This window comes from Carcharhinus amblyrhynchos, chromosome 1, assembly GCF_965287045.1.
Source record: "Carcharhinus amblyrhynchos chromosome 1, sCarAmb.v2.hapA, whole genome shotgun sequence".
Lineage (NCBI taxonomy): Eukaryota > Metazoa > Chordata > Chondrichthyes > Carcharhiniformes > Carcharhinidae > Carcharhinus > Carcharhinus amblyrhynchos.
In genome coordinates, this window is record NC_137324.1 from 12174693 (window position 1) to 12199388 (window position 24696).

Sequence of the window (24696 nt, forward strand, 5' to 3'; positions counted from 1 at the left end):
GATCCTTAATTCCAATATTTTTTATTGAATTCATGTTTTACCATCTGCCATGGTGAGATTTGAGTCTGGGTGCTCAGAACATTAGCTGAATTTCTGGATTAATAGTCTAGCGGTAATACCACTGGGCCAACACCCCCCATGTTTTGATATATGGATATATTTTTTGATATATCCACCAAGGAATTCAGGAGAAACTTCTTTACTCCGACAGCTGAAAGTGTGAGAATGGCAACCGCAAGGAACATTTGTTGGGAATAGCATAGATCGGTGGTGGGCAACTTAAGCTAGTGAGTGGGCTTCATGAGTGGCCCTTCTTCACCTCAGTGGATTGCCGATTCAGATTAGACATGTTAACTAACTACGTCCCTTGATTAAGACTGAATACATTTAGGCCAGAATTTTCCAGCTGTTCTCGCCAGTGGGATTTTCCAGTCCTTCCAATAGCCGTGCCTTAATATAGGCCAAAAATTTCATAACTAGTTATCAAAAATGCTTAAGGGCGACATGGCGGCACAGTGGTTAACACTACTGTCTCACCATGCTAGGGATCCGGGTTCAATTCCAGCCCTGGGTGACTGTCTGTGTGGAGGTTGCACATTCTACCTGTGTCCGTGTTTGTTTCCTCCAGGCGCTTTGGGTTTCCTCCCACACTCCAAAGATGTGCAGGGTTAGGTTGATTGGGAATGCTAAATTGCCCCTTGGTGTCCCAAGTTGTGTAGTTAGGGAGATTAGCCATGGTAAATCTATCATGATACGAGGATAGGGCTTGGATAAGATGCTCTGTCAGAGGGGCAGTGAAGACTCGATGGGCCAAAGGGCCTCCTTCTGTGCTGTAGGTATTTTACAGTTCAAATATTAATAGAACTGTCATCAAACTGAAGTGGTATAAACAAAATAAATCTTTACTCTTTGTTTGGATGGAGGGGGAGCGCACATCTCTCACAGTCAATCTTGTGAGCTATCAGCACACACCTCACTTCACTTGCCCCTGCTTTATAGAACATAGAACACTACAGCACAAACAGGCCCTTCGGCCCACAAGTTGCTCCGATCATATCCATACCTACCAGGCCTATCTATAACTCTCAATCCCATTAAATCCCATGTACTCATCCAGAAGTCTCTTAAAAGACCCCAGTGAGTTTGCCTCTACCACCACCGACGGCAGCTGATTCCACTCACTCACCACCCTCTGAGTGATAAACTTACCCCTGACATCTCCTCTGTACCTGCTCCCCAGCACCTTAAACCTGTGTCCTCTCATAGCGACCATTTCAGCCTGGGGAAATAGCCTCCGAGAATCCACCCTATCTATACCTCTCAACATTTTATAAACCTCTATCAGGTTGCCTCTCAATCTTCGTCTCTCCAGGGAGAAGAGACCTAGCTCCCTCAACCTATCCTCATAAGGCAAATGTGCGTGTAACACTTCAATCATACTGGTAAGAAAAAAAGTCTTCATGGGTGGAATCCAGCGGCAGCACTGCAGATGGGCAACAATCAACAAAACATCTCGTGGGCTGCACTCAGAACCCAGATGGGCCATATGTGAGCCCCAAGCTGCAGGCTGCCCACCAGTGATATGTTGAAATTGCTGGGATGAAAAAATAAAGGATGAGGTTTGTACGAAAGATAAATACTGACATAGACAAATTAGGCTGAACAGCCTGATTCTGTGCTGTATATTCTATATAATTTAACAAAAGTCTAAATTTCCCAATGTTTCAGTGTGGTGGCACAATGCTTGTCACTGTTGCCTCAGAGACCTGGGTTCAATTCTGGTCTTGGGTGACTATCTGTATGGGGTTTGTGCATTCTCCCTGTGTGTGCGTGGGTTTCCTCCCACAGTCCAAAGTTGTGCAGTGGATTGGCCAAGCTAAATTGCCCTTAGTGTCAGAGGGACTATCAAGGTAAAAATGTGGGGCTACGGGAATAGGGCCTGGGTGGCTCAGGCATGATGGGCCGAATGGCCTCCTTCTGCACTGTAGGGATTCCATTCCATTCTGTCTCTCCTTTTTACAATCTCTGGATTTTGGGTATGCGCAATTTGTTAAGAGTATAGCATTCTCCTTTGTTCATCTCTCGAGAACAGAAGTGGGCAAAGTGCATGAGAAGAATATTTCCCTCAGGTCCATTATCTTTCTGACAGATAACACATTGTATGACTGAAGAAAAAAAAAGTACAAAAGACGATCAGAACTCGGGAGGGTTAGTGGTGAAGCCAGCTCCAGCACATTAATAATTTTTAGGCTGGAGGTTCATTTGTCAAGATAAACTGGGCCTGTCAAGGCTTCTGGGCCACTGATAACTCTTTTTCTACAAGGAAAGTTCTGCGCTGGAAATGTAAATCTGTGGTAAAAGAGACTAGTCAACAAACATGAAAAAAAAATAAACATTATTCCTGCTTGATTTAATTTCAGAACCATCTTTTTTTTCTGAGGTACCCGTTATCGGCCAACGTGAATGCGCTTGGCATGGTCAGGCAGTTCTCTTTTCTCTGCATAGTGTCCTTGACGTAACAAAGCTAAGGTTATTATGGAAACCACAGAGCCAACTGCAGACTGCACCAGGAAGGTGACCGCATCGAACGGTATTGATGAAGTTGGCTCAAAGGTAAAGGAGAGAGACAGGAGTGTGAAACCATTTTAGGAAGAGAATTCCAAAAGACTTACTCCCGAGCTGGAATTTCCACTCTGAAACTTTGCCTCAGGCCAGGGATCAGAAACACGGATAGAGGTCTCTTTCTATTCAATGTAGTCATTTTAAACCAATTTAACATTTGTGGAAATATACAGCAAAATAAAAAGCATTTGAATAATACTTAAAGGATGAAAAAGTTTAATTATTTGTGTCGCAAGTAGGCTTACATTAACACTGCAATGAAGTTACTGTGAAAATCCCCTAGTCACCACATTGTGGCACCTGTTTGGGTACACCGAGGGAGAATTTAGCACGGCCAATGCACCTAACCGTCACGTCTTTCAGACTGTGGGAGGAAACTGGAGCACCCGGAGGAAACCCATGCAGATACAAGGGGAACATGTAGGCCCTGCACAGGCAGTGACCAAAGCCAGGAATCGCACCCAGGTCCCTGGCGCTATGGGGCAGCAGTGCTAAAATATTTATAGGATCAAGAGAAATCAGAGTGTTGCCACAAGGAGTAAACAGAAGCAACTCTTTCAGAGTCATGTGGCTCCAGATTAGCCCTCAGATAGGCGCCTGGTTGTGGGTTGCAAAGCATTTTATGATATCCTTTATGGCAGCATCACAATAGCAATCTATGGGTCTATGGATGGAATTTTTACAGCCTCACTTGTCCCAAAACCATGATATCCCATCAGGAGTCTCATCACAGTACCCCACTTGGAGTACAGTGCGCAGTTCTGGTCGCCTCCCTACAGAAAGGACGTGGAAGCTATTGAGAGGGTGCAGAGGAGATTTACAAGGATGTTGCCTGGATTGGGAGGCATGCCTTATAAAGACAGGTTGAGGGAGCTAGGTCTCTTCTCCCTGGAGAGACGAAGGTTGAGAGGCGACCTGATAGAGGTTTATAAGATGTTGAGAGGTATAGATAGGGTGGATTCTCAGAGGCTATTTCCCAGGGCCGAAATGGTCGCTACGAGAGGACACAGATTTAAGGTGCGGGGAGGCAAGTACAGAGGAGATGTTAGGGGTAAGTTTTTCACTCAGAGGGTGGTGAGTGAGTGGAATCGGCTGCTGTCGGTGGTGGTGGAGGCGAACTTGCTGGGGTCTTTTAAAAGACTTTTGGATGAGTATATGGGATCTAATGGCATTGGAAGTTACAGATAGTTCTATGGCTTGGTAGGTATAGATGTGATCGGTGCAACTTGTGGGCCGAAGGGCCTGTTTGTGCTGTAGTGATCTATGTTCTATGTTAAGTCAACAGACTTTTCCATGGTCCACCCTTTGCCAGCTCCAATTCCCGTGCCAGGTGAGGCGGTAAAATTCTGGCGTGTATTTGTTTTTATTTATTAATATCATAAGTGGGCTGACATTGACAGTGCAATGAAGTTACTGCTCAAGACCACAAGGAATTACAAAAGGTCATGAATATAGTCCAGTCCATCATGCAAACCAGCCTCCCGTCCATTGACTCTGTCTACACTTCCTGCTGCCTCGCCAAAGCAGCCAGCATAATTAAGGAGTCTATGCACACTAGACATTCTCTCTTCTACTTTCTTCCTTCGGGAAAAATATACAAAAGCCTGAGGTTACATGCCAACCAACTCAAGAACAGCTTCTTTCCTGCTGATGTCAGACTTTTGAATGGACTTACTCTGCGTTCATCTTTCTCTACACCCTAGCTACGACTGTAATACCACATTCTGCGCTCTCTCCTTTCATTCTCCATGAACGGTTATTTTCTCAGTATAGTACACAGAAACAATACTTTTCACTGTATGCTAATGCATGTGACAATCAAATCAAATCAAATCAAATCAAAATCCCCTAGTTGTCACACTCCAGTGTCTGTTCGGGTACAATGAGGGAGAATTTAGCACTGCCAAAGCACCTAATTAGTACATCTTTCAGACCTGATAACCTATAACCTGGATACAATGGGAACATTTGCTGCTGGGTTTCAGGCTGATTCCTGGGATGGAAGATCCGTCATATGAGGAGAAACTAAATTGGTGAGGATTATATTCACTGGAGTTTAGAAGAGTGAGAGGGAATCTCATGGAAACTTATAAAATTCCCACAGGATTAGACAAGTAGATTCAGAAAGAATGTTCCCCATGGTGGGGGAGTCCAGAACTAAGTTTGAGGATAAGGGGTAAACCTTTTAGAACTGAGGTGAGGAGAAATTTCTTCACCCAGAGAGTGATGAATTTGTGGAATTTGCTCCCACAGAAAGTAGTTGAGGCCAAAATGTTGTCTGATTTCAAGAAGAAATTATATATAGCTCTTGGGGCTAAAGGGATCAAAGGATATAGGGATAAAAGGAATCAGGATATTGAATTTGATGATCAGCCATGATCAAAATGAATGGGGTAGGAGGCTCAAAGGGCCCAATAGCCTCCTTCTGCACTGCAGGGATTCTATGATTCAATGGTCTATGATTTATAATATATTACTTCAATATGAATTATTTTAAAAATTCCTCATTTTTTCAGCCCCGCTTCCCTGAAGGGTGAGTTCACTGGTTAGGATTCTCTGTTTCTACACTTATTTATTAGCCATGGGCAAGGACAATCGAGTGTATGAGCAGGCAACCTCAGTTGTCAGCTCCCTGAAGCTTGCAAAGGTGAAAGAGAGAGGCAGGCGTGTGAAACCAGTTCAGGAAGAGAATTCGAGAAGTTAAAGACTTGAGCCTGGATTTTAACCACTGTAGAGAGGCTCTCCATTGTGGCAAAAATGGTCAGTGAGACTTGAATCTAGAAGCCCCATTCCTGAAATTCTTATCATTACTACATTCACAAGAGTCAAGGAGATAGGTGCCCATAGAAATTAGCGGGCACCTCCACTTATCTGTGATGGTGGTGTGAGAGTTGAATGAAATCTTGGGTGCATCCAATATACTTGGTAGGAGCAGGTGTGAACTTTGTGGATTCATTTGTCTAGCCGGTCCCAGAAAGATTCAGGTACCCTTTGAGGGGGGGTCTGTAGCCTCTACGAAGAGGTGAACTATCCTTTTGGATTTCTAAAAGAAGGCTAGAATGTGCACTAGGAAGTGCATAAACTCATTGGAACTACCAAAATCAAAAGTGTCAAGATGAACTGTCAATGGGAGCTGTTAAGCTGTCAAGGCATTTAAAACTCCTGCTCTTCAATCAAATGAAACAATTTAAGGAATCAATTGTATGGAGTATATAATAAAAACATTTATGTCTATTTCACTCTGCCTGTTGAAATAAGGATGGGTCCAGCATTTACAGGTGTTAAGAACTAAGGAAAATTAAGATTAAAGAAAGTAAAAACAGGGAGTTGATTAGAGGCAGTCGGCTGGAGAAATGATGAGATGCGAATTAGCATATCAGTAGAAAACAAGCATTTTATAAACGTGACTAAAGGGAGCAGTGAGGCTGTAGAAGTGAAACCTTTAAAGAGGAAAGATAAAGAAATTGACACGTATTTGCCAAAAGCCAACTCCACATGAGGATAAAATCAAAAGGAAAGAAATAGGATAATTGTAGTGCCCCAGTAAGAAGAAAAGGGAGACACACAGCTAACATCAGAACTGCACAAAACTGCAGTTATAGTCTCCTGAGAAAAGCAGACGTTTTATATCTTCGCTGAATCAGAAGTTTATTTCCCAGACGTGGTCACCTTGACTTGTTTATGGTAATTATTTGATGGATTTAGCTGATAGAATGACTTAATATTGGAAAAAGGGCGTTCAGTCAAACTTATGTGGTTTTGGGAAACAAGGGGTAGTTTCATGTAAAATTATGTCTGTGTAGCCATCAGTCCAAAGATGTGCAGGTTAGATGAATTGGCCATGCTAAATTGCTCCTTAGTGTCAGGGGGACTAGCTACGGTAAATGCATGGGGATACGGGAATAGGGCCTAGGTGGGATTGTGGTCAGCGCAGGCTTGATGGGCCAAATGGCCTCCTTCTGTAACTGTTGGCGTTCTATGATTCAGTGAGTATTTTAAAATGTTGTGCAGTATTGTGGTCCTTCGTATTGTGTTTGTTTCTAGTTTTGTTTTAAGTTAACAAATATTCTTTATTAGTTGTTCACACAATGATTGGACTATTTCCTCATTGAGTTGTACATCATTCCCCAAAATAATACCAAAACTCCACACACACCATTACAAACCAATATTACACATTACCCTCATGGGTTTTGGCATACCACTTTAACACCAACATAACTCATAACACAAGCCAGTCAGTTTAACTTTGCTGGTGGGGAAGCTTCATAAACAATTATTCATGATAAAATTGCAAGGCACATGGGAAAATGTGGATTGATTAGGAAGAGCCAACTTGGATTCTTAAGGGAAAATCATGTTTAATGTAGCTGCTGGAGATTTGTTTTGAAGAGATAACAGAGAGAGGATGAATTAGGGTAATGCTGTTGATGTAGTGTACATGGACTTTTAGAAGACATTCGGCACAATGATGCACAGCAGACTTGTGAGAGAAGTTATAGTTCATGGAATAAAAGGTCCAGTAGCAACACGCATACAAAATTGGCTGAATGATCGGAAGCAGAGAGTAATGGTGCTCTTTTGCATAGCAGAGAGTAATGGTCAATGAATATTTTTCAGGCTGGAGAAAGGTTCGTCTCTAGGGGTCGGTTTTGGGATCATTGCTTTTTCTAATGCACATTAGTGATCTCGACCTTGGTGTGCAGGGAACAATTTCCAAGTTCAAGGTGATACAAAACTTGGAAACAATGTAAACTGTGAGGAGGACTTAAAAAGGACATAGACAACTTAGTGGAGTAGGCAGATAGGTGGCAGAAGACATTTGAATGCAGAGAAGTATAAAGTTATTCATTTTGGAAGGAAGGACATGGAGATATAGTCTACATACAGGATACAACTCTAAAGGAATCACAAGAGCAGAAGGACCTTGATATACATATGATTAAGTCATTGAAGGTGAGAGGATAGATGGAGAGAGCAGATAGAACATATAGTAATCTGAGTTCAGAGCAGCAGGTTATACTGAACTTGTGCAGGACACTGGTTAGACCTCAGCTGGAATATTGTGTACAGTTCTGGGCATCACACTTCAGAAAGGATGTGAAAGCATTGGAGAGAATGCAGGAGAAATTTACAAGAATCCAGGGATGAGAAACTTGAGTTATGAGCATTGACTGGAGAGGTTGGGATTGTTCTCCTTGGAGAGGAGAAAATTAAGAGGAGATTTGAAAGAGATTCTCAAAATCATGATGGGGCTGGGCAGTGTAGATAGGGAAAAATTCTTCCCAGTCATAAAAAGCTCAAGACAAGAGAGGACAGGTTCAAAGTGATTTACAAAGCGAGAAAATGTGATGTGAGAATAACTTTTTCCACACAGCGAGTGGTTAAGGTCCAGTTTTAAGGATTTGAAGAAGGCATTAGATGACTATTTGAAAAGAAACAATGTGCAGGGATATGAGTAAAGGTCAGGGGAATGGTATTAAGTCATATTGCTCATCTGGAGACCTAGTACGGGCATGATGGGCTGAATAGTGGTATGATGGCACAGTTGCTGCCTCACAGCGCCAGGGACCAGGTTCAATTTCTGGCTTGAGTCACTGTGGAGTCTGCATGTTCTCCCTGTGTCTGCGTGGGTTTCCTCCGGGTACTCTGGTTTCCTCCCACAATCTGAAAGATGTGCTGGTTAGATGCATTGGTTAATGCTAAATCCTCCCTCGGTGTACCCGAACAGGCACTAGAGTGTGGCAACTAGGGGATTTTTACACAAACTTCATTACAGTGTTAATGTAAGCCTAATTGTGACAATGAAAAAAAACTTTGAACTTTTCTGCACTGTAGCAGCTCTGTGATAAGCCTTTATGTTTCCATTGCTGAATTAGTGCTGCATACATGATTTCACAACCATCCATTATCACAGTAGGTTGCCTGTCATCTCACAGTTTGACAGACTGCTCCAAGCAGTGATAGATTCTTTAAAGTGGGACTATGATCCCCAGTGCATGTTTATATAAAGGATTATGCAACTCAGTAAAATGTTTGTTGCAACAGGGAATAATGTGGGTGAAGAAATGTAAATGCAGCTTTCTTTTGTTAAATAGTCTACAATGAACCCTTGAAACTTTATTTTGTTTATCATTAGCTTAGGTCCTGAGGTCTCCCCATGATGGATACTGGGTGAGTTGGCATGGTAGGTAAAAGGGCAAAGGATAGTGTGAGGAAGGGTATTGGTTGGCAAGAATTGGCACTGCATTGACATTGTGGACATAAAGGGCAATGGGGTGGGTAAGGGGACAAAGGTTGGCATGAAGGATTTGAGGGGACATGGGGGCTGGGTGGGGCACGAGGTGGCATGGGTTAACATGGGTTTTGTGCGAGGGTGTCAGGGATGGTGAGGTGTGTCAGTAGTGAGGGCTGGTTTATGTTGCTCTATACCAGGACGTTGCCTGATATGGAGGGTATGAACTATGAGGAGAGATTGAATAAACTGGGTTTGTTCCCCCTGGAAAGATGGAGGCTGAGGAGTGACCTGATAGAAGTTTATAAAATTATGAGGGGTATGAACAGTTGGAAACATTTTCCCAGCGCAGAAATGACATTACAAGGGGCCACAGTTCAAAGTAAGGGGGGAAAGGTTCAGTGGAGATGTATGGGGGCGCTTTTACACAGAGGGTGGTGGGGGCCTGGAATGCACTGTCAAGTGAGGTGGTTGAGGCTGACATGTTAGTGACATTTGAAACTTATTTGGATAGACACGTGAACAGACGGTGAATAGAAGGATTCAAGCAGTTGGTCTAGGTCGGACAATGCGATCGGCACAGGCTTGGTGGGCTGAAGGGCCTGTTCCTCTGCTGTATCACTCTTTGTTATTTAAAACAAGACTTCCATACAGTGCCAGTTGACCAAGGAAGGCCTTCCACCCAGCCTCCCTCTGCACTCAGCATCCTCCACACTCATTTCAGAGTCTGTCCTTTGGGGACACCTTGTCCTGGGTCACGTTGGCTGAGCCAGGAAATATCCAGACCCTTGTAATTCTGACCCTAAAGTACAACATCCAGTCCTCGGTCTCCAAAAGGACACCCTCCGCGTGAGACAGACTGGATGCGGAAACCAGAAGTGGGTGGATCTTGGATATTAACACGAAGTACATTTCCCACACAGGATGAAGCAATCAGGAAGTAAAAAAGTCCAAGGTGGAGCTATTAAAATAGCTGCAGTCCAGTGGACTGACTGACCTGTTCTGAACCATACTCATCACCATCCAGTCAGCAGGATAGACATTCTTCCCAATAAGGTCTTTGAACATGATGAAGGTCTCCATCAGGAAATCCTGTGAAGAGAAGAGGTCAAAGTCAGAGAAGATCACATGAACTGAGGACAAATCTACCTAGAAGAAAGCAAGGACACAAGAAAAAGGAGCAAGAATAAGACCACATGGCCCATTGGGAACCATTCAATATCACCACTGAATCCCTACAATGCAGATGGAAGCCATTCGTCCCATTGAGACTGCACCAACTCTCTGAACGAGCACTCTTCCCACACCCGCCCTACCCTATCCCCGTAACCCTGCACATTTCCCATGGCCAATCCACCTAACCTACACAGCTTTGCACTGTGGGAGGAAACAGGAATATCTGAAGGAAACCCACACAGACACACGGGGAATGTGCAGACTCCACACAGAGAGTGGCCCAAGCCTGGCGCTGTGAGGTAGCAGTGCCAACCACTGTGCCTCCCGGCTGCCCATGATTGATCTCAATCTTCAACTCCATTTTAACTCCTGCTCTGCTGGGGTACAAACACTCTGGGGTTGACTTGGATTCTCCAGGGATTGAAGAACAATCTTTAGGACATTGTTGTGTTCAGCTCTGGAGAAAAATTATCAAGACTTACAAAAGATGTTTTTTGTCATTTCTTCTGAATTTTATTCTTTACCAGAGAGGGGATCTCATAGAAACTTATAAAATTCTAACAGTATTAGCCAGGGTAGATTCAGAAAGAATGTTCCCAATGATGGGGGAGCCATAGTTTGAGGTCATAGTTTGTGCTTTTAGAATTGAGATGAGGAGAAATTTCTTCGCTCAGAGGGTGGTGAGTGTATGGAAATCACTAACACCGAGTGTAGCTGAGGCCAAAATGTTGTCTGATTTTAAGAAGAAATCAGGTATAGCTCTTGGGGCTAAAGGTATCAAGGGATATGGGAGGAAGGGGGATTAGGATATTGAATTTGATGTTCAGCAATGATCAAAATGAACGGTAGAGCAGAATTGAAGGGCCGAATGGCCTCCTCCTGCTTCTAGTTTCTATGTAAATATTAAACATGGGAAAAAAAAGACTGTTTGGCTGATAGTAAAGAATCATCCAATGATTGGCACTCCTGCTTCCCAGCGCCAGGTTCGATTCCTGGCTTGGGTGACTGCCTGTACGGAGTCTGCACATCCTCCCCCTGCCTGCGCAGGTATTCCGTGGGTGCTCCGATTTCCTCCTACAGCCTGAAAGATATGCTGGTTAGTAGCATTGGCCATACTAAAATCTTCCTCAATGTACCCGAACAGGTGCTGGAGAGTGGCAACTCGGGGATTTTCACAGTAACTTCATTGCAGCGTTCATGTAAGCCTACTTGCGACACTAATAAATAAAGATTCGAAACATTTAAACAATAGGGTAAAGACTCTTTTCTTTTACATGTTGGCAGAGGAAGGCAGTACACCACAAGGATGGTCAGAGTGTGGGAACAAGTCGTGCAATAAAAGCTCCAACAATAAATTTAATTATAGTTGGCAACCTGAAGTACACTTTGTTTAATTATGAAACAAAGCAATGTTTTCAATACAATATTTTGACATATTAATCTATCAAATTAATTGCCAAGTGAATTGTTCCCTGAAATCTGAGGCAACAAGTTCAGCACCTGGAGGAAATAGACTGTATTGTAGACCAAAGGGGTAATGAAAAGGGGCAATGAAAAGCTAGTACAGACACAATGGGCTGAATGGCTAACTTCACTTCGACTGGAAATACGCAACAAGAATTGGCATTTTAGTGGGAGTGTAATCCTGGAGAACGCTTGCCTGATTTTTTTAAATCATAGATGGAATAGAGGGATATGGTCCCCATAAGGGTCGAGGGTTTCAGTTAAGTCAGGCAGGCTTGGAGGGCCGAAGAACCTGTTCCTGCACTGTAATTTTCTTTGATATTTGTTCTTTGCATCTCTCGCGTTGCAGGCATCAGTGGCGAGGCCAGCATGTTTTGCCCATTGCCTTTGAGAAGGTGGTGGGGTGAGGCACTTTTTGTATCAATGAAGCCCTGTGGTATAGGTGCACCCTCTGTACTGTTAGGGAGGGGCTTTCCAGGATCTTGACCCAGCGACAGTGAAGGAACGGCAATATATTTCCAAGTCAGAATGGTGAGTGACTTTGAGGGGAACTTGCAAGTTGGTGGTGTTCCCATGTATGCGGTGTCCTTCAAAGAGTTAGGGGCCATAGGAACCTTGGTGAGTTGTTGCCATGGACTCAGGACAGGGATGATTATCTATTATATCTGAATATCTTATATTCTCTCTTAACTACAGATAAGAAAGCCCAACAGCACCTCTACTTTCTCAGGAGACAAAGGAAATTTAGCAGGTCATCAACTTGTAAAGATGTACCATAAAAAGCATTCTTTCTGGTTGTTTCCCAGCTTGGTATGACTCCTGCTCTGCCCAAGGCTGCAAGGGATTACAAAGGGTCATGAACAAAGCCTAATCCATCACCCAAAGCAGCTTCACATCCATTAACTCTGTCTACACTTCCTGCTGCCTCGAAAAAATGAGTCAGCATAATCAAAGATCCCATGCAGGCTCTCTTCCACCTTTGTCCGTCGGGAAAAAGATACAAAAATCTGAGGTTACATATCAACCGATTCAAGAACAGCTTCTCCCCTGCTGCCATCAGGCTTTTGAATGGACTTACCTTGCATTAAGCGGATCTTTCCCTACACCCTAGCTATGGCTGTAACACTACATTCTGCAGTCTCTCGTTTCCTTCTCTATGAACAGTATGCTTTGCCTGTATTGCGCACAAGAAACAACACTTTTCACTGTATACTAACACATGTGCCAATAATAAATCAAATCAATGTGATAGTGGTGTCCGGAACTCTGTCAGCTATGATTCTGTGGGTGAGACTCTGTCAGGTTATTGTTTCTGTGAGACAGCTCTCCCAATGTTGGCACAAGCTGCCAGATGGTAGTCAGGAGGAATTTGCAGGGTTAACAGGGCTAGATTTGTCTTTGTTTTTTCCACTGTTTCAGTCACTGCTGCCTGGCCCATCCCATTTCATTCCTTACCAACTCTTCTGTTGTGGTTTGATACATCTGAGGAGCTGGTGAGACTATTTCAGAGTCAACCACATTGGTCAGATTGGGTAAGGAAGGCAGATTTCATTCTTGAAAGGATGTTTGTGAACCAGATGAGTTTTAAACAAATCACAATTAATAATGAATTAATTGTCATCTTTACTAAAATTAGCTTTTAATTGCAGATTTACTAATCAAATTTACATTCCACTGCCTAGCATGGTAGGATTTTAACCATTACCACTATGCCACCAGAACCCCATTCAGAAACTTGACTTTATACAATACCAATGGTGAAATGGTTGGACTCATTAATCCAGAAGTTCAAATTGTACTGTCAGCAATTCAGGAATTTTAATTCAATTCAAACATCTGAAAGTAAAAACGTTGGAACTGCTAAAAGTGACCAGGATACTGTTGGCTTGTTGTGAAATGGCAGCTTGTTCACTAATTTCACTGATGGAAGGAATCTTGCTGTCTTTCCCTGGTCTTTCCCATCTGTTAGACAAGCCCCACCCATGTAGCTGACTCAACCATCCCCAGAAATGAACAGATAACCAACTCAACTGTGGCAACAAGGAATCACTAATACATACATATGGACAGCGCAGTGGCACAGTGGGTAGCACTGCTGCCTCATAGCTCCAGGGACCTAGGTTTGATTCCTGGCTTGGGTCACTGTTTGTGTCGTGTTTGCATGTTCTCCCCGTGTCTGCATGGGTTTCCTCTGGGTGCTCTGGTTTCCTCCCACGTTCTGAAGGATGTGCTACTTAGATGCGTTGACCCGAACAGGTGCCTGACTGTGGCGGCTACAGGAATTTCACAGTAACTTCATTGCAGTGTTACTGTAAGCCTTACTTGTGACTAATAAATAAACTTTACATTATGATCTGGAATGCATGGCCCAAAAGACAACAGAAGCAATTTCTATAGTAAATTTCCAGGGAAAGTTGAATGTATAATTGAAAAGTAAAGAACAATTGATGAGTTCTGTGGAAAGATCTCAGGGTCAGTTGCCATCCTGACTTGGAAACACATCACCATTCTTTCGCTGTCATTGGGTCAAAATCCTGGGACTCCCTCTCTAACAGCACTGTGGGTGGACTGCAACAATTCAAGAAGGCAGCTCACCACTACCTTCTAACTAGGATCAAACAATAAATGCTGGCCTAGCCAGTGATGCCCATATCCCATGAATTAATTTTTAAAAAGCAGTGGGGCTATCTGTTTCAAAGAGCCATCACAGTCACACTGGGCCAAAAGGCCCCCATCTGTGCAGTATAATTCTCTGTACATAGATATACAGTCGGGTGGGAGTTGTCCTGGGACCCCTCAACATTGACCCCGGACCCCATGAAGTCTGTGGGTCTCTGGATGAATACTCTTGTGGGGAGAGAAGGTTGAGAGTTGCTTGCCTTTTGATACTAATGGATGGAAGGGCAAACAGAGAAAATAAAAGCAGGAGCAGACTATTCAGCCCTTCAGGTCCAAATGGTCTGATAGCTCTCACACCCCAGCTCTGCTGTAAAGGAAGACCATTTTAATCAGATATTGGGAGGCCCCTGTAGAAGCTTAATCCAGTGTGATTCCTCCTTCGGGAGAAATAGGACAAGGGCATAAAATAGAGAGAGGAGAATGATCAGCACTGCTACCTCACAGCACCGGGGAACCTGGGTTCGATCCCTGGCTTGGGTCACTGTCTGTGCGGAGTTTGCACGTCCTCCCTGTTTCTGTGTGGGTTTCCTCCGGGTGCTCCGGTTTCCTCCAAAGATGTGTAGGCTTGGTGAATTGGCCATGATAAGTTACCCTTAGTGTCAGGGGGGACCCTTAGTAGCAGGATAATTAGGCGGGGTTATGGGGCTAGGCCCTTGGGTGAGATTGCGCAGAATCGATGGGCCAAATGGCCTCTTCCTGCACTGTTGGGATTCTATGAAAACTTGGATGAAAACTTCTATGAATTAGTACAGTGTGCAAGGTACTGACACCATTCTTGACTCTGATGTTAATCTCCAGGGACTCCACGAAACCTCTGTACAAGTCCTTCAGTGACCCATATTTAATGTTTGAAGTTGGTGAGAGCGAGTGATAGGAACTGTGTTTCTATATTTCCGTTATTTTGCTCCTGGGGACTGACTGCCTTTGATTAATTTTAGCATCCCTTGAACTTTTGCATAAATAGTTGCTGCACAGTGATCGATTGAAATGTAATTTAAAAAGCAACAACTCCCCTTTCCCGAAGGCTTCAGATGAAGAAGTCAAGATTCCCTTTGTTCGCATTAAACTGCAGCTCGCGCAGGAGAGGTGGAGAGAATTTTGGTCAAGGGAAGTTTGAGTCAAGCAGAATCACTACAGTGCAGACGGAGGCCATTTGGCCCATCGAGTCTGCACTGCCAGAAATCCCACCCATACTCCCATGCATTTACCCTGTTCATCCATTTGGAGAGGTAAAGCTTAATCAGGGATAGTCAGCATGGCTTCGTCAGAGAACATAAGAACATAAGAAATAGGAGCAGGAGCAGGCCATCTAGCCCTTCGAGCCTGCCCCGCCATTCAATAAGATCATGGCTGATCTGTCGTGGCTCAGTTCCACATTCCCGCCCTCTCCCCATAACCCTTAATCCCCTCGCTTATCAAAAACCCATCAACCTGCGTCTTAAAAATATTTAGCAAGGCTGCCTCCACCACTTCAATGGGCAGAGAATTCCAGAGGGAGGTCATGCCTAGCAAATTTGACTGAATTTTTTGAGGAGGTGACCAGGTGCGTAGACAAAGGTAGTGCAGTCGATGTAGTTTATATGGATTTCAGCAAAGCTTTTGACAAGGTCCCACATGGGAGGCTTGTAAAGAAGATAAGCTCACATGGGATACAGGGTAATTTGATGAAAAGAGTTCAAAATTGGCTCAGTTGTAGGAGACAGAAGGCTGCTTTTGAGACTGGAAGCCAGTGTCCAGTGGCGTACCACAGGGATCTGTGTTGGGTCCCCTTTTATTCGTCATTTACATAAATGACATTAATGTGAGGAGTAAGATTAGTAAGTTTGCAGATGACACAAAGAATGGATGGGTGGTTAACAGTGAGGTGGAACATGTTGGGCTACAATAAGATATCGATGGAATGGTCAAATGGGCAGATAAGTGGCAGATAGAATTTAACACTGAAATGTTGGCGTGATATACTTTGGAAGGAGCAATTTGACAAGAAAGTTTTCAATGAATGGTAGGACACTAGGAAGTTCTGTGGAACAAAGGGACCTTGGCGTATTTGCTCACAGATCTCTGAAGGTGGAAGGGCATGTTATTAGAGTGGTGAAAAAGGCATATGGGGCATTTGCCTTTATCAATTAAGACATAGATTACAAAAGCAGGAAAGTCATGTTGGAGTTGTATAGAATTTTGGTGAGGCCACAGCTAAAGTATTGTGTGCAGTTCTGGTCACCACATTAGTGGAAGGATGTGATTGCAAAAGAGGTGGTGCAGAAAGGAGGTTCAGCAGGATGCTGGCTGGGATGGAACATTTAAGATATGTAGAGAGGTTGGGTAGGCTTGGTTTCTGTTGGAGCAGAGAAGACCGAGAGGCGACCTGATCGAGGTGTACAGGATTATGAGGGACATGGGCAGAGTGGATAAGGATCAGGTATTTCCCTTAATTGAAGGGTCAATCATGAGGGCACAAAGGTTCAAGGTGAGGGCAAGAGGTTGGGGGGGATGTGAGGAAAACATTTTTTACCCAGAAGCTGGAATGCGCTGCCTGGAAGGGCGGGGGAGGGGGTTGCCTCACATACTTTAAGAAGTATCTGGATGAGCACTTGGCACATCATAACATTCAGGGCTATGGGCCAAGTGCTGGTAAATGGGATTACATGGGATTCCGGTATTTCTAATGTGTCGGTGAAGATTCAATGAACTGAAGGCCCTTTTCTGCACTGTATAATTCTATGATTCTATAATTCCCTGTTATGGGATAATTTAGCATGGCCAAATTGACCTAATCCACACATCTTTGGCCTATGGGAAAAAAACAGAGCATCCAAAGGAAACCCAAGCCGTCAATGTACGAACTCCACACAGACAGTGACATGTGACCGGAGTTGAACCCATGTCCCTGGCACAGTGAGGCAAGTGTTAACCACTGCGCCACCCAGGAATTGATTTACTTTGATTCATAATTGTCCCATGTATTAGTATACAGTGAAATGTATTGTTTCTCGCACACTATACAGACAAAACATTCAATTCATGGAGTACATAGGGGAGAAGGAAAGGAGAGGGTGCAGAATATAGTATTAAAATTATAGATAGGATGTAGAGAAAGATCAACTTAAAACGAGGTAAGTCCATTCAAAAATCTGATGACAGCAGGGAAGAAGCTGTTCTTGAGACAGTTGGTACGCATTTTTGTATCTTTTTCCCGACGGATGAAGGTGGAAGAGAGAATGTCTGGGGTGTGTGGGGTCCTCGATTATGCTGGCTGCTTTGCTGAGGCAGCAGGAAATGTAGACGGAGTCAGTGGATGGGGGGCTGATTTGCGTGATGGACTTTTTCTCCCCTTTTCCAAGTTTTCAAAAATCTTTGGCTGTTTTGCAAGTTTCATGATAGCTGAAGTATTTGGCTCCGTGGGTAAAGGTTTAAGTCAGAAAGTTGAGAGTTCAAGTCCAAAGCCAACATTTAGACTGGACCAACAGATTGGTCTGGATGTTGTCATGGTATTACAGTGAAGCTATCAGTACTCACTGTCTTTATCCTACGAGAACTGATAGTAACTCCCAGAGGCCACACATGCACAGAGTAACAGGGAAACCCAGGAATTGCTACCAGTAATTGCATACTCCTCCAGAGACCACATTATTGAGATGCATCAGGCTGGATTTTATTCCCTCACTGATGGTGAGTTTACAGGGGGTGGGGGGTGAGTGTGTGGGGATTGAAGGGGAGCCAAACAAATACAATGGGTGCCGTGACCACCACCTACTGCCCGCTCCTCCCCTGCTGCAGTTTTACAAGTGGCAGAGAGACTTGGGAAACCTAGCTGCCCCTGAATTGATTGAGGCCTTTAAGTCACCAATTGATGGCCAGTTCAGGGCTTCATCCCATATTTGTTGGGGGTTAATCAGCAGTGGGAGAAACCCGTGCCAAGGGCAGAGCCTAGTGGCTGGTGGTGGGTAAGGACAGTACCTCGCTGTGAACAGGTACCTGCGCTCCCTGTGGGGCAGCTTTCTCTGAGGTCAGAAGAGAGCACCCTGGCTTCGTTGCTGCCTGGCAAAAGCCAGGCGAACACTGAGTCAGATAGCTGCTGCTTTGGGAGCTTGCTGTGCACAGATTAACAACAGAGTTTCCTACAGTACAATAGTGACTGAATTCCAAAAGCTCTGATGGAACTCTGGTGGAACATAGTTGGACTATGAAGAGAGGCTGAATTGACTGGGTCTGTACTCGTTGGAGTTTAGAAGGATGAGGGGGGATCTTATAGAGACGTATAAGATAATGAAAGGGATGGATAGGGTAGAGGTAGAGAGATTCTTCCCGCTCAGAAAGGACAGCAGGACTAGAGGGCACAGCCTCAAGATAAGGGGGGAGCAGTTTAGATTGGAGTTGAGGAGGAACTTCTTCACTCAAAGGGTGGTGAATCTCTGCAATTCTCTGCCCGTTGAAGTGGTGGAGGCTACCTCGCTAAATATATTTAAGACACGGGTAGGTAGGTTTTTGGTAGGCAAGGGAATTAAGGGTCATGGGGAGAAAGTGGGAAAGTGGAACTGAGCCACTTCAGATCAGTCATGATCTTATTGAATGGCGGGGCAGGCTTGAAGGGCTAGGTGGCCTATTCCTGCTCCTATTTCTTATGTTCTTATGGTCTTATGTTCTTAACTCATTAACCTGAAGTATTCAAAATTGCCTGAACTTGTGCATCAGTTGCTTAAAATAAGCGCGCAGGTACAGCAGGTAGTAAAGAAGGCAAATGGTATGTTGGCCTTCACAGCAAGAAGATTTGAGTATAGGAATAGGGATATTTTACTGCAATTGTACAGGGCGTTAGTAAGGCACACCTGGAGTATTGGTTGCAGTTTTGGTGTCCTTATCTGAGGAAGGGTATCATTGCTATACAAGGAGTACAGCAAAGGTTTACCAGGCTGATTCCTGGGATGGCAGGTCTGTCATATGAAGAGAGATTAATTCGGTTAGGATTATATTCACTGGAGTTTAGAAGAGTGAGAGGGAATCTCATAAAAACTTATAAAATTCTAACAGGATTAGACAGGGTAGATTCAGAAAGAATGTCCCCGATGGCGGGGGAGTCCAGAACTAAGGGGTCATAATTTTAGGCTTGAGGTGAGGAGAAATTTCTTCAACCAGAGGGTGGTGAAGGTGTGGAATTCATCCCCACAGAAAATACTAGAGGCCAAGAGCTATAGCTAATTTCAGGAAGAAATTAGATACAGCTCTTGGGGTAAAGGGATCAAGGGCTGAAGGATATTGAGTTTGATGATCAGCCATGATCATAATGAATTGCAAGGCAGAGCAAGCTCCAAGAGCCAAATGGCCTACTACTGCTTCTAGTTTCAATGACCAGGAGAGTTTTTTCCAGAATGTTCCAGTTGGATTTCAGGTTTCCAGTGTCCGAGGTACTTTGCTTGTGTTTGACACTTCAAATGCACTTGATTGGGTGTAAAGCGCTTTATTAAACGCAACCTATCAGGGAAACCTCGTAATCTCTTCAACAATCTCTTCAGTTCCAGCCCAGTAAGAACACATTGTCAAGAAATAAAAAAAAATCCATTGCAATATTTGGACAATTTGTGATAACATCTTGCTATTTACGCAGCCTCGATGAATATCAAGAAGTAATTTCATTCGGGTTGATAAGAGGATTCCCTGAATGCACAAATGAAAAGCTATTGACACAAAAAAATTTGTTTCTGCCTCGTACCTGAGACAACTGCGACGATGCTCAGAATCATAAAACGATGCAGCCCAGACGGGGGGACCAATCTGTCCATCATGCCTGTGTGCTAGCCCTTTGAAAGAACCCATCCAATTTGCCACACTCTTCCCTGCTCGTTCCCCACAGCCCTGCAAATTTCCCCATTTCTAGTCATTACCCGATAGAGTCATAGAGGTTTACAGCATGGAAGCAGGCCCTTCGGCCCAACATGTCCGTGCCACCCTTTCTTTAAACCCCAAAGCTAGTCCCAATTGCCCACGTTTGGTCCATATCCCTCTATACCCATTTTACCTATGAAACAGTCTAAATGCTTTTCAGAAGACAAAATTGTACCCGCCTGTGACAGAGTCCCTACGGTGTAGAAAGAGGTCATTCTTGAGCCAAAAACAATCCCACTCAGGCCTTAAGCCTGTGACCCTTAGGTTAAGGGAGATGTGCAGGGGGAGTTTTTCATGCAGGGAGTGGTGGGTGCCTGGAATGTGCTCTGCCAGTGGCGGTGACTTTGATTCGATTTGATTTATTATAGTCACATGTATTAATGTACACTGAGAAGTCTTGTTTCTTGTGCGCTATACAGACAAAGCATACCGTTCATAGAGAAGGAATCAAGAGAGTGCAGAGTGTAGTGTTACAGTCATCGCTAGAGCATAAAGAAAGATCAACTTAATGCGGGGTAAGTCCATTCAAAAGTCTGATGGCAGCGGGGACGAAGCTGTTCTTGAGTCGGTACGTGACGTCATGCTTTTGTATCTTTTTGTATCTGTTCTACCGTTTCCACCTGTTAGGTGTTGCACCTATTTCCTTGCCACCAGTCGCCTTTGTGAAGCATCATTTCTCTGTGCCAGAAGCGTGAGATAAATACAAACTGTCATTGTAGATTTTGAGGTGTGTGGCAACGTACACTGAAAAAGGAATTAGGTTTGGGACACTCTATCTGGAGGGGTCCTCATGAGTGAGCCATGGGGCTCATACAGGGCGAGTGCCCTGACCCAGCAGAAAGAGGGAAATAGAATCAGACAATCACTACAATGTAGAAGATCATTCAGCCCATCAAACCGGCCCCAAAGACAATCCCCCCCACCCCACCCCACCCCCGGGACCTATTCACGTAACCCCACACGTTTACCCTGCTAATCGGCATGGCGGCACAGTGGTTAGCACTGCTGCCTCACAGCGCCAAGGACCCAGGTTCAATTCCAGCCTCAGGTCACCGTCTGTGTGGAGCTTGCACCTTCTCCCCATGTCTGCATGGGTTTCCTTTGGGTGGTCTGGTTTCTTCAAGTCCAAAAAAGTTGTACCGGTTCGGTTAATTGGCCATGCTAAATTGGCCCTTGGTGTGTCAGGGAGATTAGTAGGGTACATGAGGGTTACGGGAGTGGGGCTTGGGTGGGATTGTGGTTGGTACAGACTCAATGGGTCAAAAGGCCTCCTTCTGTAGGGATTCCGCGACACTCAGGGGTAATTTAGCATGGCCAATCCACTTAACTCGCATATCTTTGGACTGTGGGAGGAAACCGGAGCACCCGGAGGAAACCCATGCAGAGAAAGTGCCAACTCTGCACCGTCAGTGACCTGAGGCTGGAATCAAACCTAGATCCCTGGTGCTGTGAGGCAGCAGTGCTAACCACTGTGTCACTGTGCCACCCAACAGGCCACGTAAACAAGAGGGAATGGTTGTTGTGAATTAACAATCCAGCTGGAGCTATGGGAATCGCCCTGTAAGCTGTGAAATAAGTTCATCAATGCATAACTTAATCTTATACATAAGGACTCCTGTTGACCTTCCCTCAGTAAATGGACAGCCTCAAAGAAACTAGTCGGGTGCACAGATTGGGATGGTGTGCAATAGGGGAAAGTCATCAAATGAACTAAATAGATCATGACGGCTCGATGCTCAGCAAGCGGCTATACACCAAAGAGGATGCATCTGTTTTGCATATAAAATATTCTGTTTAGACAGCATTGGGTGACGGTTGAATTAGTGCTCTGTGTGAATGTTGCTTTTTCACTTCACCCAACCCTCCGCCATCACACACGGCTATTCCTCCGAATCGTCTTTCTGCTGTCCTGCCTAAACTCTCTGGATTTTCTTTTTGATTGAGCTGCCTTCAATTTTATGAGAGGCGTAGACAGAATGGACAGAGTCTTTTAGCCGGAGCTGGAATGTCCAGCGCGAGGGGGAGAGTTCAAAGGAGATATGAGAGGCAAGCTTTTTGCACAGAGTGTGGTCGGTGCTGCCAGGGGTGGCAGTGCAGGCAGATACGATTAAGAGCGCTTAAGGGACATTTAAATAAGCACATGAATATGCAAGGACTAGGTAGACCAAGGGAGGCAGGAGGGATTAGTTTAATTTGGCGTCAGGCTCCGCATTGTGGGCTGAAGGGGTCGTTCCTGTGCAGTGCTGTTCTATGTGTTTTGTGTGTAGAAAGAAAGCTGGAATTCTCCATTACCAGTGAGGACAGAGAATTTGGCATTCAACCAAATCTCCATTCAGGACCGGAGAACCCTGCTGGCATGAGCAGATAGAAAATTCCACCCCTGGAATCAATAGAGCGACACTCATAGAGCGAGAGGCTGATTAAACTAGGCTTGTACCCGTTAGAGTTTAGAAGAACGAGGGGAGATCTCATTGAGACATATAAGATGATGAATGGGATGGATAGGATAGAGGTGGAGAGATTCTTCCCGCTCAGAAAGGACAGTAGGACTAGGGGGCACAGCCTCAAGATAAAGGGGGGGCTGTTTAGAACAGAGTTGAGGAGGAACTTCTTCACTCAAAGGGTGGTGAATCTCTGGAATTCTCTGCCCGTTGAAATGGTGGAGGCTGCCTCGCTAAATATTTTTAAGACGTGGGTTGATGGGTTTTTGATAAACGAGGGGATTAAGGGTTATGGGGAGAGGGCGGGAATGTGGAACTGAGCCATGACAGATCAGCCATGATCTTATTAATGGCGGGGCAGGCTCGAAGGGCTAGATGGCCTACTCCTGCTCCTATTTCTTATGTTCTTATGTTATGTTCTTATAAGCTTAGGAGGTCCAAGCAGTTTACAATCAATTAAGTTTTTAAGTTCATTACATATAGGAACAGAATTAGGCCTTCCGGCCTACCGAGTCCGCTCCGTCATTCGACCATGGCTGATATGCTCCTCATCCCCATTTTTCTGCCTTTTCCTCATATCCCTTCAACCCATTACCAATTAAAAATCTGTCCAACTTCTCCTTAGATTTACTCACTGTCCCAGCATCCACTGCAATTTAGGGTAGCAAATTTCGCAGATTCACAACCCTTTGGGAGAAGTTGTTTCTGCTTTAAATTTGCCACCTCCTTTCTTAGGACTATGGCTTCTTGTCTTAGAATGCCCCACAAGGGGAAGCATCCACTCCACATCTACTTTATCCATGCCTTTTATCATCTTATGTATCTCAATTTGATCTCCCCTCATTCTTCAGCATTCCAGAGAGTATCGGCCTAAACTGTTCAATCTCTCTTCATATGACAAACCCCTCATCTCTGGAATCAATCCAGTGAATCTCCTCTGAATAGGCTCCAACGCCACTACATCTTTCCTCAAATAAGGGGACTAAATCTGCACAAAGTATGCCAGGTGCGGCCTCACCAATGCAAATAATTTCAGAATGCGGTCACAGCTGTAATCTGGGGAACATAGCAGCCAACTTGTGCACAGCAAGATCCCACAAACAGCAATGAGATAAGAACCAGATATTTTATCAATTAATTTTTAATTCCATGATGGCGATTGAGGGAAAAATCCAGACCAGGACATCAGGGTCCCCCCCACCCCCCCCCCGTTCTTCTTTGCCATCTTAAAAGCAGGATCTCAATCTGAGCCTCTCCACCAAAAGACAGCATCGCTGACATTGCTGCATTCACTCAGCACTGCATGCGACGAGCAGTCTAGATTAAATAACCCTGACCCCGGAGTGGAGCTTGAATATACAACCATCAATCACAGGGGTGAATGTGTGAACAGAGACCTAGTTAACACCTCCACAAGCTCCTTAACACCATTTGCAATGTGTGATGCTCGAAACACTTTCCCCCAAATTAATGTTTTCCTCTTAAGATAAAGCATCTCACCAAGAGACAATAATGTTCATTTTCAATTATATGCATTGTTAAAAATACATCAGGGCGACACTGTGGCACAGCGGTTAGCACTGCTGCCTCTCAGTGCCAGGGACACAGATTCTATTCTCAGCTTAGTTGATTAAGTGTGTGGAGTCTGCAATATCTCCCCATGTCTGCGTGAGTTTCCTCCGGGTGCTGGGGTTTCCTCCCACAGTACGAAAGGCATGCAGGTTAGGTGCATTGGCCATGCTCAATTCTCCCTCAGTGTACCCAAGCAGGGGCCAAAGTGTGGCAAGATTTTCACAGTAACTTCATGGCAGTGTTAATGCAAGCCTACTTGTGACACTAACGAATAAACTTTAAACTGATGGCTGGCATCTGTGATGCTGAGGACCTCAACTGGAGGCCAAGATGGATCGGCCACTCAGCCCTTCTGGCTGGAAGATGGCAGCAAATACTTTCACCTTATCATTTGCATGGATGTGCTGGGATCTCTAATCCCTGAGGATGTGGCTACATATGGAGCTTCCACTTCCATAATTGTTTAATTGTCCAGGCTACTGTTGCTAAATAGTGTTCAGAAGACCAGAGGGCATAGTCTCAGGATAAAGGGGTACCAATTTAAGGAAGAGATGAGGAAGAATTTCTTCTCTCAGAAGGTTGAGACTCTTCGGAATTTCTTGCCACAGAGAGCTGTGGGGGCAAAGT

The 24696-nt window shown here is 44.5% G+C and overlaps 1 protein-coding gene across 1 annotated transcript in view; it reads right to left on the bottom strand.

Moving 5' to 3' along the window:
* Nucleotides 1-24696, bottom strand: part of LOC145346307 (dedicator of cytokinesis protein 2-like) — a 1149449-nt gene that overhangs the window by 329717 nt on the left and 795036 nt on the right. Inside the window, exon 29 of the mRNA XM_080193520.1 lies at nucleotides 9855-9949. Within this exon, the coding sequence (XP_080049646.1) occupies nucleotides 9855-9949 (95 nt within the window). The remainder of the gene's footprint in view (nucleotides 1-9854; nucleotides 9950-24696) is intronic.